An 18,367-nucleotide genomic window follows, 5' to 3' on the forward strand; every position below is an offset into this window, starting at 1 on the left:
ACTTCCAACACTATGTTGAATAGGAGTGGTGAGAGAGGGCATCCCTGTCTTGTGCCAGTTTTCAAAGGGAATGCTTCCAGTTTTTGCCCATTCAGTATGATATGGCTGTGGGTTTGTCATAAATAGCTCTTATTATTTTGAGATATGTCCGATCAGTACCTAGTTTATTGAGAGTTTTTAGCATGAAGGGCTCTTGAATTTTGTCAGAGGCCTTTTCTGCATCTATTGAGATAATAATGTGGTTTTCTCTTTGGTTCTGTTTATATGATGGATTATGTTTATTGATTTGCATATGTTGAACCAGTCTTGCATCCCAGGGATGAAGCCAACTTGATAAGCTTTTTGATATGCTGCTGGATTTGGCTTGCCAGTATTTTATTGAGAATTTTTGCATTGATGTTCATCAGGGATATTGGTCTAAAATACTCTTTTTTTGTTGTGTCTCTGCCAGGCTTTGGTATCAGGATGATGTTGGCCTCATAAAATGAGTTAGGGAGAATTCCGTTTTTTCCTATTGATTGGAATAGTTCCAGAAGGAATGGTATCAGCTCCTCCTTGTACCTCTGGTAGAATTTGGCTGTGAATCCATCTGGTCCTGGACTTTTTTTGATTGGTAGGCTATTAATTATTGCCTCAATTTCAGAGCTTGTTATTGGTCTATTCATGGATTCAACTTCTTCCTGGTTTAGTCTTGGGAGGGTGCATGTGTCCAGGGATTTATGCATTTCTTCTAGACTTTCTACTTTATTTGCACAGAGGTGTTTATAGTATTCTCTGATGGTAGTTTTTATTTCAGTGGGATTGGTGGTGATATCCCCTTTATCATTTTTTATTGCATCTATTTGATTCTTCTCTCTTTTCTTCTTTATTAGTCTTGCTAGCGGTCTATCAATTTTGTTGATCTTTTCAAAAAACCAGCTCCTGGATTCACTTATTTTTTGGAGCATTTTTTGTGTCTCTATCTCCTTCAGTTCTGCTCTGATCTTAGTTATTTCTTGCCTTCTGCTCGCTTTTGAATGTGTTTGCTCTTGCTTCTCTAGTTCTTTTAATTGTGATGTTAGGGTGTCAGTTTTAGATCTTTCCTGCTTTCTCTTGTGGGCATTTAGTGCTATAAATTTCCCTCTACACACTGCTTTAAATATGTCCCAGAGATTCTGGTATGTTGTGTCTTTGTTCTCACTGGTTTCAAAGAACATCTTTATTTCTGCCTTCATTTCACTATTTACCCAGTAGTCATTCAGGAGCAGGTTGTTTAGTTTCCATGTAGTTGAGTGGTTTTGAATGAGTTTCTTAACCCTGAGTTCTAATTTGATTTCACTATGGTCTAAGAAACAGTTTGTTATAATTTCTGTTCTTTTACATTTGCCGAGAAGTGCTTTACTTCCAACTATGTGGTCAATTTTGGAATAAGTGTGATGTGATGCTGAGAAGAATGTATATTCTGTTGATTTGGGGTGGAGAGTTCTGTAGATGTCTATTAGGTCCGCTTGGTGCAGAGCTGAGTTCACGTCCTGGATATCCTTGTTAACTTTCTGTCTCGTTGATCTGTCTAATGTTGACAGTGTTAAAGTCTCCCACTATTATTGTGTGGGAGTCTAAGTCTCTTTGTAGGTCTCTAAGGACTTCATTTATGAATCTGGGTGCTCCTGTATTGGGTACATATATATTTAAGATAGTTAGCTCTTCTTGTTGAATCAATCCCTTTACCATTATGTAATGGCCTTCTTTGTCTCTTTTGATCTTTGTTGGTTTAAAGTCTGTTTTATCAGAGGCTAGGATTGCAACCCCTGCTTTTTTTTGTTTTCCATTTGCTTGGTAGATCTTCCTCCACCCTTTATTTTGAGCCTGTGTGTGTCTCTGCAGGTCTCCTGAATACAGCACACTGATGGGTCTTGACTCTTTATCCAATTTGCCAGTCTGTGTCTTTTAATTGGGGCATTTAGCCCATTTACATTTAAGGCTAATATTGTTATGTGTGAATTTGATCCTGTCGTTATGATATTAGCTGGTTATTTTGCTCATTAGTTGATGCAGTTTCTTCTTAGCATCGATGGTCTTTACAATTTGGCATGATTTTGCAATGGCTGGTACCATTTGTTCCTTTCCATGTTTTGTGCTTCCTTCAGGAGCTCTTGTAAGGCAGGCCTGGTGGTTACAAAATCTCTTAGCATTTGCTTATCTGTAAAAGATTCTATTTCTCCTTCACTTATGAAGCTTAGTGTGGCTGGATATGAGATTCTGGGTTGAAAATTCTTTTCTTTAAGAATGCTGAATATTGGCCCCCACTCTCTTCTGGCTTGTACAGTTTCTGCTGAGAGATCCACTGTTAGTCTGATGGGCTTCCTTTTGTGAGTAACAGACCTTTCTCTCTGGCTGCGCTTAACATTTTTTCCTTCATTTCAACCTTGGAGAATCTGACGTTATGTATCTCAGGGTTGCCCTTCTCGAGGAATATCTTTGTGGTGTTCTCTGTATTTCCTGAATTTGAATGTTGGCCTGCCTTGCTAGGTTGGGGAAGTTCTCCTAGATAATATCCTGAAGAGTGTTTTCCAACTTGGTTCCATTCTCCCCATCACTTTCAGGTACACTAATCAAACATAGATTTGGTCTTTTCACATAGTCCCATATTTATTGGAGGCTTTGTTCATTTCTTTTTACTCTTTTTTCTCTAAACTTCTCTTCTCACTTCATTTCATACATTTGATTTTCAATCACTGATACCCTTTCTTCCACTTGATCAAATTGGCTACTGAAGCTTGCACATGTGTCATGCAGTTCTTGTGCCATGGTTTTCAGCTCCATGAGGTCATTTAAGGTCTTCTTTATGCTGTTTGTTCTAGTTAGCCATTCATCTAAACTTTTTTCAAGGTTTTTAGCTTCCTTGCGATGGGGTCGAAAATCCTCCTTTAGCTCGGAGAAGTTTGTTATTACCGAACTTCTGAAGCCTACTTCTGTCAACTCGTCAAAGTCATTCTCTGTTCAGCTTTGTCCATTGTTGGTGAGGAGCTGCGATCCTTTGGAGGAGAAAAGGTACTGTGATTTTTAGAATTTTCAGCTTTTCTGCTCTGGTTTCTCCCCATCTTTGTGGTTTTATCTACCATTGGTCTTTGATGATGGTGGCCTACAGATGGGTTTTTGGTGTGAATGTCCTTTTTGTTGGTGTTCATGCTATTCCTTTCTGTTTCTTAGTTTTCCTTCTAAGAGTCAGGACCCTCAGCTGCAGGTCTGTCGGAGTTTGCTGGAGGTCTTCTCCAGACACTGTTTGCCTGGGTATCACCAGCGGAGGCTGCAGAACAGCAAATATTGCAGAACAGCAAATGTTGCTACCTGATCTTTCCTCTGGAAGTTTTGTCTCAGAGGGGCACTCAGCTGTATGAGGTGTCAGTTGGCCCCTACTAGGAGGTATCTCCCAGTTAAGCTACTGGGGGTCAGGGACCCACTTGAGGAGGCAGTCTGTCAGTTCTCAGATCTCAGACTCCGTGCTAGGAGAACCACTACTGTCTTCAAAGCTGCCAGACAGGGACGTTTAAGTCTGCAAAAGTTTCTGCTGCCTTTTGTTCAGCTATGCCCTGCCCCCAGAGGTGGAGTCTACAGAGGCATGCAGGCGTCCTTGAGCTGCGGTGGACTCCACCCAGTTTGAGCCTCCCGGACACTTTGTTTACCTAGTCAAGCCTCAACAATGGTGGACGCCTTCCCCTAGCCTGGCTGCTACCTTGCCGTTCAATCTTGGACTTAGCAAGGCTCTGTGGGCATAAGACCCACCAAGCCAGGCGCGGGATATAATCTCCTGGTGTGCTGATTGCTAAGACTACTAGAAAAGCACACTATTATGGTGGGAGAGTCCCAATTTTCCAGTTACTGTCTGTCATGATTTCCCTTGGCTAGGAAATGGAATTCCCTGACCCCTTGCGCTTCCCGGGTGAGGTGATGCCCCATCGTGCTTCAGCTCACTCCGTGGGCTGCATCCACTGTCCAGCAAGTCCCAGTAAGATGAACTCGGTACTTCAGCTGGAAATGCAGAAATCACCCGTCTTCTACATTGCTCATGCTGGGAGCTGTAGACTGGAGCTGTTCATATTTGGCCATGTTGGAACGATCTCAAAATGCTACTTTCATATAAGTATTTTATCTACAACTGAACGTCTTCATTCTTATATTATTTTTCAGTCCAGAAAGGATTACTATAAGGCTAAAATTCCAGAAATGACAGAGCTAGTTTATGCTGCAGTATTTAGTACAATAGAACATTTCTGAAACTGGTTTCTTTTTCTCTCCTTGCCTGACCTTGTAAAACACTGAACTACAAAATGTGGCTTGCCTCTTAATATTATATTCTCTAAAGTTGGAGATTTTTCTATTGTAAATAAGATAAATCACACCACTAAAAAGTACAAACATAAAGTTTGTGGATCAGTGATGGTTCCACTCCTTGAGATGGTAATTCAAGTATAAGAGCAGCAGAGTTGCTGAGGCTAGTTAGCGGGTAGAGAATCTGTAAGACATCTATGCACAGTGCCAGGCAGACAACAGGTGCTTGATAAGTAGTTGTTCAGGTAGAACAACACCCACTGGAGTTGTCTTGGCAATGGTTGGATATGGGAGTCTATAGCTGAGGAAGAGGAGGCCGGGCACAGTGACTCACACCTGTAATCCCAGCTGTGATTTGGGAGGCCGAGATGGGTGGATCATTCAAGGTCAGGAGTTCAAGACCAGCCTGGCCAACATAAGGAAACCCTGTCTCTACTAAAAATAGAGGAAGGGATGGACTAGAGATTGACATCACCAGATGTTGATGAAATTACTCAGGTTGAGTTTACAAAGTGAGAAGGGGATTGGAGATGTTTTCCTGGGCAACACCTATATTAAAGGGATGGGTTTACAAAGGAGACTGAAGAAAACCTGGACGGGTTAAAGGAAAATCACAAGGGGCTAGTCTCCTCAAAACAAAGGAGGAAAGCACTTAGAGAGACAGGAAGGGTTCACAGTGCCAGGTCCCACAGTGGGGTCAAGCAGTGTGGAAGCCCAGGGAGAAATCCTGAGGAAGGCCAGGTCCTCACAGACAGCATGTGGGGCCATGAGGAAGAGACTCTGAGTTCCATGCTTTATGTTCTTGTTAAGTTTTACCAGTTTCGTAAGTAGGTTGCTGTCTTTTCTAATTCTAAAAATAGTGCACATTTATTGTAGAAATTTTAGAAAATACAAAAAGGCTCAAAAAGAAAATTAAAATGGCCATTGTTTGTTTCTATGTTGAGAGCTGCTTTATGACTTTTGGCTTGCTCCCCTTAGACTTGGCTTGCCGGGTTTGTTAACCTTCCATCCTAGTTTGGACTTCACCATTCCCATCTCATCACCAATTCTTCATAGTGATTGAACTCAACAGTGTAGCCCAGATAGGGTAAAAACTGGCAAATAAAGTGATTTGATGAGCTATAAAATGGTGCATTCTGAGTAAATGAGTGATCTGTGGCCTGTGACGATGGCACCAAGAAGGATACACATGGATAATTACATCAGCAACAGAGGACCTAAAAGGCACACATATTTGAAAATCTACAGCCTTGTTATTGGTCCAGGTTTTTCCTTGCTAAGCATAACCTAAAACATGGATTTGTTTAAGTGACTTACTTCTTTCCTGCCAGTGGTGGGGTAAGGGGAGCAGAGGCTGTGCTATAGCTAAGAGAACATTCCAGCCACATCTCACTCATTAACTCATTGAAAAGTCAAATGTCTGGGAGCTTGGCCTCCCCACCATTTTGTCATTCTTACCGTTAGAGAGGAACAGAGTATATTTGTTTGATAGAACTGCTATGAGAAATTGCCACAAACTTAGTGGCTTAAGACAGCACAAATGTATTACCTCACAGTTCCATAGGTCAGAAGTCCAGGTTGGCTCAATTGGGTTCTTGGATTAGAGTCTCACAAGGCAAAAATCAACCTACTGACTGGTAGGACTCTCATCAGGAAGCTCTAGGTTCAGGTTGTTGACAGAATGCAGTTTCTTCCCATCAGAAGACCAAGGTCTCTATTTCCTTGGGGCTGAAAGTTGAGGTCACGCTTGACTCCAAGAGGTTTCTCTCTCTCTGGCCCTTGCAAGTGATCCCCTACATCTCAGAGCCAGGAACAGTGTGTTGGATCCTTCTCACACTTGGGATCTTCCCAACTTTCCCTTTCTTTCACGTTTCTTCAGTTACATCTCTCTGACTATAGCCTAAAAACTTTTTCTGCTCTTAAGAGCTCAAGTGATTAGGTTGGACCTGCCCAGGTAATCTAACATGATCTGCCTACTTTAAGGTCCATAACTGTATTAGTCTGTTCTCACACTGCTGATAAAGACATACCCAAGACCAGCTAATTTATAAAGGAAAGAGGTTTAATTGACTCACAGCTCCACATGGCTGGGGAGCCCTCACAATCATGGTGGAAGGCAAATGAGGAGCAAAGTTATGTCTTACACGGTGGCAGGCAAGAGAGAGCTTGTGTACCAGAACTTCCCTTTATGAATCCCTCAGAGCTCGTGAGACTTATTCACTATCACAAGAACAGCACAGGAAAGACCTGCTCCTCGTGATTCAATTATCTCCCACTGGGTCCCTCCCATGACATGTGGGAATTATGGGAGCTACAATTCAAGATGAGATTTGGGTGGGGATACAGCCAAACCATATCAATAACCTTAAGTACACCTTCAAAGCTCCTTTTGGCATGCAAGGCAATATATTCATATGCTCTGAGGATGAGTGCATTCTTCAGCTTACTACGTAGGGTGATGACAGGGATAGGAGATTTATGATATGACCAATCTCTTTCTGTCTTTTTTCTTCCCTGTATCTCATACAGGCCCAATGTTGACTCTTTTCAATATTACTCTTGTTTACCCTTGGCAACTTTCTAATCTATTTAGGGAACCGGCATGGTCATCTTCCACTTTGAAACAGTTCTGTAATGTCCCTCCAGGTCCTGATCCACTGGTTGGGAAGTGATGGTACAAGAAATCTGCTTGTTTCATATCTTTTTGTAGCAAGAGAAAAAACTTGTTTGGGAAGCCCTCTTATTTTGTGTGTACCATGATCATGACTAACACAGTTGCCTTTTGAACATGTCTCTTTCCTCACAGTTCTTACATGTCATGGGTCACAGTGATATTTTTACCTCCAAGTGTTGATTTTTTTTTTTTTTTTTGGTGACCCATCCTAACTATGGCTGCTGCTTTTTTATTCCATAGAGCTTTTGTTTAATGTTTTTTCATGATTTGTAAATAAGCCCCTGCCCACCGTTTTCATTTTTAGAAAGGAAAAATGCTGAAGTGATAATCCTAATTGGAAAATGCTTGTATGAAGGGATGAGTCATCATCACTCAGATACTGGGCATGTTGCACAGATTCCCTGTTAAACTTCACCATGGCTCATTAAACCTCATTGGTGAGAAAATTGAATCTTTGTTAAATGTTTATGTTCTTTGCTAATGTTAAATTTAGAATATCTCTGATGTAGGTACCCTTGGGGAAGATTTTAAAACACTAGGTAAAGTGCCCACAGATTTCAGTCCATAAGTTCCCAGATATAAGACCTGGAAAACATTCCCCACCTGGATTGATCTTCCGGTTTCTCCCTTTCCAGTCTTAATATATCCTACTTTTCTTAATGCCAAACCACATGACCTTCTGGTTACCTTTTTCTACTCTCAGTGACTGCTAGGGATTATATTTCTGGTTTTTCATCAAAAAAAGGAAATTGGTTATTCTCAAACACCACTCAGCCATGTTTGAAGTCAAGGGATAGAGGTGGGATTGTCAGTATTTTTATTATGCACCCATAATAAATCTCTGCCCACAAAGCACTTACATTTCAAAAAAAAAAAAAAAAGGCTTAAACAGATATAAATACCAGCAACAGAAATATGATTCTAGAAATGGAGTTTCTAGATAGTGGAGTTAATGTAAAAAGAATAATTTTCCTCATTTAAAAGTTATTAGAAATCCCCTACATGTATACCAAAAGAATCAGCTGGTTATTGCATGGCAAAAGATACTAAGATCTCAGGAGCCCTTCTCAACAAGGGAATTAAGCTCTACCGAAGATGATTTGAGGGAATATTTTCTCATTTATCTCAAGGATGTGCTTAGCTAGTATCATTCTCAACAGAGAGGAAACAAGTTAATTCATTGCATATAACAAATGGCTTAGGGCAGTGGTTCTCAGGATTTTGGGTATCGAAACCTTTGCAATTAAGAAAGACCCCCAAGAGTTTTTGCTTATGTGAGATGTATCTATCAATATTTACCATACTAGAGACCAAGCGCAGTGGCTCATGCTGTAATCCCAGCACTTTGTGAGGCCAAGGTAGGCAGATCCCTTGAAGTCAAGAGTTCAAGACCAGTCTGGCCAAGATGGTGAAACTCCGTCTCTACTAAAAATTCAAAAATTATCTAGGCGTGGTGGCAGGCACCTGTAGTCCCAGCTACTCAAGAGGCTGAGGCAGGAGAATCACTTGAACCCGGGAGGCAGAGGTTGCAGTGAGTTGAGATTGCGCCACTACACTCCAGCCTGGGCAACTGAGCAAGACTCAGTCTCAAAAAATAAAATGAATACATAAAAAATATTTACCATATTAGAAATTAAAACAAATTCTAAAACATGTTTTTATTAATGTATTTAAAATAACAATCGCAAAACATTTGCATGTTAATATAAATAACATATTTTCACCAAAAGTTTATTTTCCAAAACAAAAAAATTAGAAGAGTGGCATTGTTTCACATTTCTGCAAAGCTCTTTAACATATAGTGCAATAGAAGACAGCTGGATTCTCGTATCTTGCTTCTGCATTCAATCTGTTGCATCATGTAGCCTCTGGAAAATTCCACTGTACACTAATGAAAGAATTAGAATAAAAAATGCAAGTAACATATTCATGTTATTATGAAAATAGTTTTGACCTTGAGGATCTTCCTGGATAGGTCTCAGGAACCTCCAGGGGTCCCTGGGCCACACTTTGAAGCCATTGCTCTTGGGCTTAAGAGCTTGTTTTCCCCAAGGAACCCTGTTTGAGGAAGGCTACAAATGTGTGCATGCATATCATATATTCTCCATTATTACCTCAGTACCAAAATGATATAGCATATTGATGTTTAAAATAAAATTGCAAAGTTTTAGGGCTAAATTCTTCATGATGTTTTGTGTAACTTAAAATTTAGAATGACCTCAATAAATTGAACAACTAGTCATTAGCTTTGTAATCTGGTATTGTTTCTCTGACTCAGAAGAGTTAGTCTTTTCACTTGTATTCTAGGATTACGATTGACAAAACTTGACTGGCAAAATCAATCCATGCATCAATTTTGCTGCTGAATCTTTGCTGAGAATTTAATAGTTCTCAAAATAATTCCCATATTTCAGCCTGCACCCAGATACCACAATTTTTTTGAAAGCCTCTCCTTCAGATCTCACTGTATACAATATTTCAGGAAAGTAGGAAAAGTTACAGGAGAATTTCCTCCTCCATCCTCCCTCTTAGAAAAAGAAAATACATTTTCACAATAATCATTTTTTGGAAATGGAAAAATGCTACCTTGTTTATGAGAATACCAAGGTTCTACACCTGTCAGGCCTGATACCGATTCAGCTGCAAAAGCTTCAGATGTTTTTGATTCTCTATGTGTCATGGACAAGTGTCATACATACTGATTTGCACAGAAAAACCACAGAGAGCACTCTCCAAGGGAGAACCAGCATTTTGACAATGCTGAATGACAACTTAGGAGGACGGGGGTAGGAACTATTCCATGTTATTGTCCTTCGACCCAGGCAGATCTTGTGCTAGGTTGCTGAGAGCTGCCACATTAAAATATCATTTGAAATTTAAATTCCTCATAAAACACTTAGAAAATAGCGGTCACAGAGCTGCTAATGGAGATTCTAGGGAAGGGTCTGTCACTAAATCACCCTAAAGACTTGGAAGTTCTGAAAGGGCATCAAGAAAGTGGTCAGTTGAAAAGACAGCAGTTTAAAAAAAAATTGTAAAACATCTAAGAGTAAATACATTGAGATACTCATGGAGTCATGTAGTCACTCTCTGTATTTTTATCACTAGGTGGTGTGGTTATCATCTTTGAGATGAAAAAGGATTAGTTTTGATGCTGTAATAGAGTTGTAGTAGGGGAAAAGACCCTTGGTATGATGAAGAAATCAAAATATTGTATCATTTTAGTGTTACAGTTTTCTCTTACAGATTGAAAATTATCCTGTGTTTGACCCTAGCAGTGTTTCATGAAACTTGCATTCTCTGCCTCCAAGGTATTCTGCATATTTTCAACCCTCCTCTAGCCTCTAACTCATGTGTTTCTCTCCTGACTCTCAGCAGATGATCTTACTTTCCTGAAAAGATGCATTCCCCATCTGCCTTTCAGTTTTCTTCTGCCTTCTCCAGACCTTGCTCCAGCAGTTTTCTCATCCTTTTTATCTGTCTTCAACCTCTCTTTCCTCTGGCTTATTCTTGTCAACCTATAAATTAGATGTCTAAGAGAAAGCCTCACTTAGACCTCATAGGTTATGGATTTTTCTCTCTTCATCCTTTATCAAAAGCTTCTCAGAGTGCAGTCCACACCACTGGCTCCTCACTCGTTCCCCTCAAAGACCTTTAGCATTTGATGGTTGAAATTATTTTCTCAGAGATCTCCAGGGATTCAGTAGTATTTCTCAGTTATCACATTCCTCTACTATGCTTACCTAGAGGTAGGGGTGTGTGTGTGTGTGTGTGTGTGTGTACATGCATGTTCATCTACTTGAGCATAAGATCATATGTGCTTGTATCTTTTATTATCAATTTGAAAGACAAAGTGAATTTTTCTCTCGCTACAACATCAGGTAGGAAGAGGGTATGTAGAGGAGAAGGAACTCCAAGCCACAAGTGAAGCATGAGAATCTGCCACTAAAAGATGAGTGGAACTAAAGTAAGATAAAGACAAAATGACCAAATTGTCTGATAAAAGCAAAAGTTTAAGAAATCGGATTGCATCTTTTCCCCTTCCTATCCACACAATGTCCAGAGTGTTTTCCTCTTGTGGTCCCAAGAACTCTCATTTACATGGGCGTTGACTTTTAGTCCTGCCTTGGACCTAGGTTATCCTTACCAACCTAGCAAGGTGTGGGCAGAGCTGCTATGTGCATGTCCACGGCTGTCCCAAAGATTCTCTCCTGGGGAGGTGCTGCAGAGAGTCTTGGACATTGCATATAAGATTGAGCCCTGCGAGGGAGCTAATTAAATGAGTTTTTTTTAAAAGCTCCAAGCTCAGCAGCAGAGTGGGTGACTAATTTCCTGACTCACCTATTCGACTCTTTGTGTTCCTAGCAAAATACTCCCTCTTGTAGGACACACTGCCTAGCTTTATTTAAAAACTATTCCATTTCTTCACAGGGTAGACAAGAATGTGCAAAGTAACAGTTTTCTCTTGTGTGTGGGACATCGTTTATGAAATGGAGTTCAGTTCTTTGTTCAAAAGGAATTGTGGGAATGTCAGAGCAGTTGTGAACAAAACTGGATATTCAATTAAAAGCCTTTCCTCTTCAAAGCTCAAAGCTTTCGTTAGACAGATGTAGAGTCTTCCCCATAGGGCAGAGGGCCTCCGTAAGTGGGGAGGTGGGGTAAGGGCCTTACCTTCCTTTTCGTGGGCCTAGGAAACCTCCATGGAAGTGGAGATGGGCTGCAAGTCCTTTTCAGAGCTTGATGATACAAATGAACAGCTACAGAGACTAAAGTTAACAGTAGAGAGGCCACGATAGAATGTTCTAGTTTTAAAAAGTTACTTTTATTCCACAAAATCCTAGCAAAATGAAAATGTTGCTAACCAAATCCCACTGTAACCTTTTTGTTTTAGGTAGATGCAGTGTCTTAACTCTATCCAAAAAGGAGAAAGACATTACTTAGCAGAAGTGTTTGCTTCCTCCCTCCCACCACCTGCAATGTCTAAAGGTTGTGGCAAATGTTAACAGCTTCATGCTAGTAGAAAGCAGATCTCTGCCATTTTACCTATCATGATTAATAGGACCTATTCAACTAGAATAATAAAATTGATTCTATGCCTGATAAAATTGGATCTGGCCAATTGTCATGTCAATTCATGGCATTTTCTTTCTTTTTTGGATTTTGCAGTAGCTTCTTTAAAAAAACTTTTTAATTGACAAAAATTGTATATATTATGGTATACAGCAGAATTTTTTGGAATATGCATATCTTGCAGAATAGCTAAATCAGGCTGATTAACGTATGTATTAGCTCACATGCTTTTGTCATTGTACTGAGAACACTTAAAATCTGCTCTCTTAGCAATGAAGTGTACAATACATTGCTATTTAATATCGACTATATTTAATGTTGTACGATAGATCAAAATCCAGAGTCATTCCTTGCTGCCTCTCAAGCACCAACACCCACCAATTTTCCATCTCAAATATCTCTTGGGTGCTGTCACCTCTGCTATATCCTCCTTGTTGGTATCTCTTATTCGTTCACTCATTAAAGGCTTATGATGTTGCATCACTGTGCTAAGGGCTTGTGGCACACAGGGAAGATGAAAACCAGTGAGGTACATTTGTGAAGTACAAAGCACGGTGGTCATTGGTCTATTAGAACCCAAGACAATGAAGATGTAAGAGTTTGGGAGCATGAATCCGGGCCTCTTCCTGTCCTGGTACAACTCATCTCTTACCAGAATTACTGGGAAAGCCTCCAGCCATGAGTCCATTCTGCCCTCTGCCCTTCTGCCTGAACTTTATTTCCAAGGTTCAGATTGTGTCATTTGTCTTATTAAAACTCTTAATCACTCTCTATTATGAAAGAACAAGCTCCAGACTTCTTAATCCTACCTATAAAACCTTCAAAGTCAACTTGACTTTCTTGCTTTTATTCCCTCGTAGCACCATTTTGTACAACACAGTTACTAACCTCACCATCCATGAAATAGGAAAAAACAGAATTAAAAATACCCACTCTGCCTTAAACATTTCCATCAGTATCATTTTCAACCTATCTCTTTCCCCCTTGGCAATTAATTCAATGGATCATTTTCCTAATGATTGCTGTTCACACTCTGCTTAACTGTTTTAAATATCAAGATATTGAATAGTTTTGATGAACACAGATAATCAGCATGTGATTATTGACTGCCCTAATGTACTCAAAGAGGCTCAATACAAGAACATGGCATATAGTAGCAGGCCATGCAGCAGGCAACCAGAAACAAATCCTCATGTCCTATTCTTAAGAACACTGAGTCCATCTTTATAGGTGAGCGTGATCTCCGGACAGAATGAGACCCAGGTGGAACCATTCCTCCCTTCACAGGAGTAGGCCATTGCAACAACTTCATTTATTCATTCACTCATTCATTTAGTCATTCATGCATCAAGCAGTTACTGAGTATGGCCTAATACCATGTGTCCACAGATGAACCCCATTTCCAGGGAGCTCCCAGTCCTTTCTGTGGTAAGTTCAGTGATTCGATCCAAATGCTGGGATCCAGAAAGGAGTGAGTCAGGTCTCTGCTGAGGCAGTCGAAGCGTTGGGAGGGGGACACTTGAAAGGTTCTTAAAGAATGAAAAAAAATGAGTCTTCAGTAGCAAGAAGTGTGTGTGTGTGTGTGTGTGTGTGTGTGTGTGTGTGTTTAAGGAATAGGAGGATGGCAGCAAGTGGATGAGAAGGGAATTGCTGCCATAGTAGAAGGAATCAAAATGCAAAGGTAGTTAAGAAACTACACAGTGTGTTTGGGAAATTATGGCAATTTCAGTGTGACTTGAGAAAGGCAGCAAAGGGTAGGCAAAGGGGACAGAGGGCGATGAGGCTGGAGGGTAAACAAGGTGCAGATTATAGGAGACTTGTACTTGGGAGCTCAAATTTTGTCTTTAAGCAGTAGGGAGCCAAGACAAGCCTCTAAGCATCAGATATTTTTTGAATAAAGGTCTGGTGTTAGTATAGTCATTGGATTTGAGAAGATAAGCATTTAATTAATGTTTTTGAGCAGTGACCATAGCCAAGGAAAACTCCATGCCTGCATCCCAGCTAACTGCATGTTTGTGTGTGTCTTCCTAGTGACAGTGCTGGCCATTTTCCATGAACTGCACGTCGACCTTGACCTGTACACACTCTTGTTTGGAGAGAGTGTGTTGAACGATGCAGTGGCCATAGTCCTTACATAGTAAGTACCAGAACTTGGCCTATGTTTCTTTAACCATGTGAAATGTGCTTTCACTTGTATCTTTTCTCTTATGTCATAGAGTTACAGGCAGTCTCTAGCTTTTTTCAAGGAATTGTTATCACAGAAAATCTCCATAATGGGCACAATTCATTAGGCATCTAATTTCTAATACTATTAATGGGTTTTATGTTTCCAGCTTATTACAAGATATTACCTAGAGGGTAACTTATTTTTCTCAATGCATATATTTAGCTGATTCACTTAAGGTTCCTAAAATGCACATAAATGAGCTTTTTTCATTTCAAATCAATGTCATTTAATTTTTTGCCTTATATAAGTCACTTTCCAGATAATAGACTAATAGAAACCCTTGTATTTATGGGCAGATTGGCAGATTGGAGCCAGAATCTAAGGGTCAGAATACTCTTTATTTCTTAATGCAAAGGTAATGCGGTATAGAATGCATACATCTTTAAAAAATCACATGACGGATGAAACTGATGGAGCTTCAGCTCAGCACCAGTGCAATCTCCCTTTGTGCTGGAAGGATTTTAGGGTGGGGGGATGAGAGCCAGTGCTCTTTCCTTACCTCACCTTTAGACACTTACCATTTATCTTTAATAAATGCCACTTCAGTGGCTTTCACTATGCCAGAGGTCTCGTCTTGGTTTTAGATTAAGACCAGCATTTTGGGCAACTGTCAGATATCCCAAAAGAAAGTCGATATCTGATAATTAAATGTGACAAAAAGATTCTATTCTGGGTGTTAATTACTTCGAAAGCAGTTGAAAATGTATTGTGAAGTAACAAAAGATTGTTAAAAGTCAGATCTCACAGAGGGGAGTAGGAAATGACAGAGCAGCACTACTCTTTTTTTTTCTTTCTTTTCGCCAGTTGACATTTCTTAAGGCTGCTGCCCCAAAGTTGTCAGTGAATTCAACAACTTTCAAGTGTGTCTCCAAATATACTTACATTTCACCTGGCCACGGAGAAGTGTCTTTCCTGCTTTAAATGAAAATATCAGTGAGTGCAAATTAAGAGCAAAAGCCATAGGCAGATTCACAAATGCTAAAGGATGCTTTTAAAGAAACACCAAAAACAATTAATTAGGACATCAGAAATCCCTGTCCAAGAAATACTAGTGTTAAAAGAACATTTGGAATAAAACTGTTTAAAAATCTGCTGAGTTCCTCATTTTTACTTCCTGAGCTGCCAAGTTGGAAAAGACCAAGCACAGCAAAACCACTAAAGTGCAAATGAGCTTGGGAAAGAATCATGCCGACACAACCAGGGAAGGTTTGGCCTTTCTGCTTTCAGGACTACCATTCACAGTAGTTTTCCACTAAAAATGCAGACGCTAAGGATAAATGTTGATGCTGTTGAGCACCAACCTGGGAGCATTTGAAATAGTCCATGTAGTATCTCCTCAGGTCAATACATGGTTGGTATTGCAGGTGCCTCTCCTACCTCTCTACCCATGTCTTCATAATGTCTTAATAAAAGAAGATGTGTTTTGCACCTTGGCAAGAGCTCTTCCTTTCTAGGAATGAGACGTTGCCATTCTAGCTGAAATCTTGTACTCCTCAGCTTCGGCAATTCTGGTATCGTACAGTGATCCCAGTGAGCTCCAATGTAAAATAAAGGGTAATCCTAAGTAAAATCATTTCACTTCCAAAGCTTACATATTCGAATACCAGCTCTTTCTTTCCATGAGCTCTACTGAGTGGTCTATAGCACATGTCCTGGCCCAGGCTGTCTACCAGTGCTGTCTGCTGCTCACCATTTCCTCCTTTTTGCACATTTCCGTGTGCCATTCTCTTCACTTATTCTCACTTGCTCATTTGCTTCTTAAACTTAATTTATAGCACACATACTATTCTCTTTGTACATCTATTTACACAGGTATATTTCCTCTCCTTGCAATGCCTTATCTCCACACACTCTCTGCCAACCATTTTCTGGTTCCCTTAGGAAAGCCATATTTACATATCATTTAAAGGTCTTCTATGACTTTCAGTCTAAAAGTTCAAACATTGTCTCTCCATTTTTCTTTCTCTTCACACTAGACCCTGTATAGCACCCTGACACAACTCTCTGGGTGGTATCTCGCTGCCTTTGGACAAGGCTCACTCCTCTTGGGTTCACCAATTCAGCTTCTGGTTCTGTCTAATCAAGTCTTTCAACTGTTCCCTCAGTCTCCTTCTTTGGGAACCTCCAGCCCACAGGCTGAGCTTCTGCTTCACCCCTGCACAGCATTGGATTTACATATATATTTGCCTTTCTAGATAGTAACTTTTTGAAAGCAGACTCTAGGTACTTGAAGTGTGTCTTGGAAGAACAAATGGAAACCTCTTTTGTGTTTTCCCTTTCTTCTTCCATCTTTGTGTGGTTTTGAAGTTTAAGAACAGTGATAGAGTTACTCTTGTGTCATGGGAAAAAAAAGTTTTCCATTTTGATGTGAAACCTAATTATTGATGACTATAACCCTTGACCAAGCCCCCAGAGCTCCTCTGAAATAGCCATATACTTTTATTTACCTTCTCATCTGCCAGCAAACCCTCTTGCTTAAGAACCATCTTTTTTAGTTTTAGTATTTTTACACTTTTAATAGTATTGTGGCAATACAGTGCTCTAGTATTTAGCCACATTTTAGATTAAAGCAGCTTTTCTTTGCTAATCTAAGAAGCATATGATTAATTATAATACTGTTTCTTGGCTTAACTGTGCTCTGAATTTCAGATACCTAACATAATTAAATTTGATGGCCACAACTCTTGTACGTAGCAGCAGCTGGTGGGTGCTATATCATGCTCCTGTGATTTAAAATGATCCAGAATTGTTTGTGCTAAAATGCAAATAACTTTATTTAACATGAAAGTTTTGAAATTAGCTTGTCCCTAACTCATACTGTTATTTCAAACATAAAGGGAATTCATGCTCAAACATGTATGCATACTGCCTCACAAATGAATTCCACATGATACATTTGCTTTTCTAAATGTTATTTAATAGGCTATGAAGGATGGCAAAAGATATATGGAAGAGATCTCAAGGGGTGTGTTTTTGAATCCTGAACAAAAACCTTAATTTCGGAGGCAGCATAATAGAGTAGAAAGAAGCCTAGGTTAAAAGACAGAAGGTTTGGTGTCAAAATGGCCACTAATTAACTGAGCAATTACTACAGCTGACAGGAAACCAACCCAAACTGAGGTAAACAAAAAAGGAATCTGTATTAGCTGATGTAACTGAACAACCAGTAATAGAAATGGCTCAGTCAAGGATCCAATGAAATGAACAGGAATCTTTCTTTGCTCAACTTCATGGTTAGCGCCCTCTTCTAGTTACAAGATGGCTGCCAGCATTTCTGAGGGCTATCTCTTCAGGAGATTTGATCAAGAATTTTTGTTCCACCATTCCCAGACTAAATTTTAGTACCTTTCATAGATTCTGATGCAGTTTCTCTTGGAATAATCACTATGGCCAGTAAAGGTACAGCATTTATTGGTTTGGGTCTAAGTCACCTGCTCCATGAGTTCAAGGGTATATAATCAGCTTCATTGGAAGCACATGAGCTGAGACTGGAGCAAGGTGGAATTATTGCTCAGGTAATACTGCCATGATAAAGGAAAAGTGGATGCTGGATAGTAACACAACAAAACAAAACCTAGATCGGGGTCCTCAACCCCCAGGCTGTGGACCAGCACTGGTCTGTGGCCTATTAGGAATTGGGTCATACAGCGGGAGGTGAGCAGTAGGCCAGTGAGCAGTACTGCCTGAGCTCCGCCTCTGTAAGATCAAGGGCGGCATTAGATTCTCCTAGGAGCACAAACCCTATTGTGAACTGTGCATGTGAGGGATCTAGGTTGCACACTCCTTATGAGCATCTAATGCCTGAGAATGCCTTTCATCCCGAAGCCATCCCCTCCCCCAATCCATGGAAAAATTGTCTTCCACGGAACAGTTCCCCGGTGCCGAAAAGTCTGGGGACTGCTGACCTAGATGACCACTACTGTGATTTTGTATGGCCATAAACTCCCTATGCTAATTTATTGATCTAGAAAATGTGAGAATAGTTGTTCCATATACATTACGGAAGTATTCTGAGTAATAAAGTAATTATGGTTGTAAAGGCCCTGTAATCTACATAGCCTATGCTATATAAATATAAATATAATTCC

The 18,367-nt window shown here is 40.1% G+C and overlaps 1 protein-coding gene across 1 annotated transcript in view; it reads left to right on the plus strand.

Moving 5' to 3' along the window:
* SLC9A9 (solute carrier family 9 member A9) overlaps positions 1–18,367 on the plus strand; it is a 608,786-nt gene that overhangs the window by 191,227 nt on the left and 399,192 nt on the right. Inside the window, exon 6 of the mRNA XM_033212402.1 lies at positions 14,084–14,189. Coding sequence (XP_033068293.1) covers positions 14,084–14,189 — 106 coding nt within the window. The remainder of the gene's footprint in view (positions 1–14,083; positions 14,190–18,367) is intronic.

Source organism: Trachypithecus francoisi, unplaced genomic scaffold, assembly GCF_009764315.1.
Source record: "Trachypithecus francoisi isolate TF-2019V2 unplaced genomic scaffold, Tfra_2.0 Lachesis_group0, whole genome shotgun sequence".
In the NCBI taxonomy this organism is placed as follows: Eukaryota; Metazoa; Chordata; class Mammalia; order Primates; family Cercopithecidae; genus Trachypithecus; species Trachypithecus francoisi.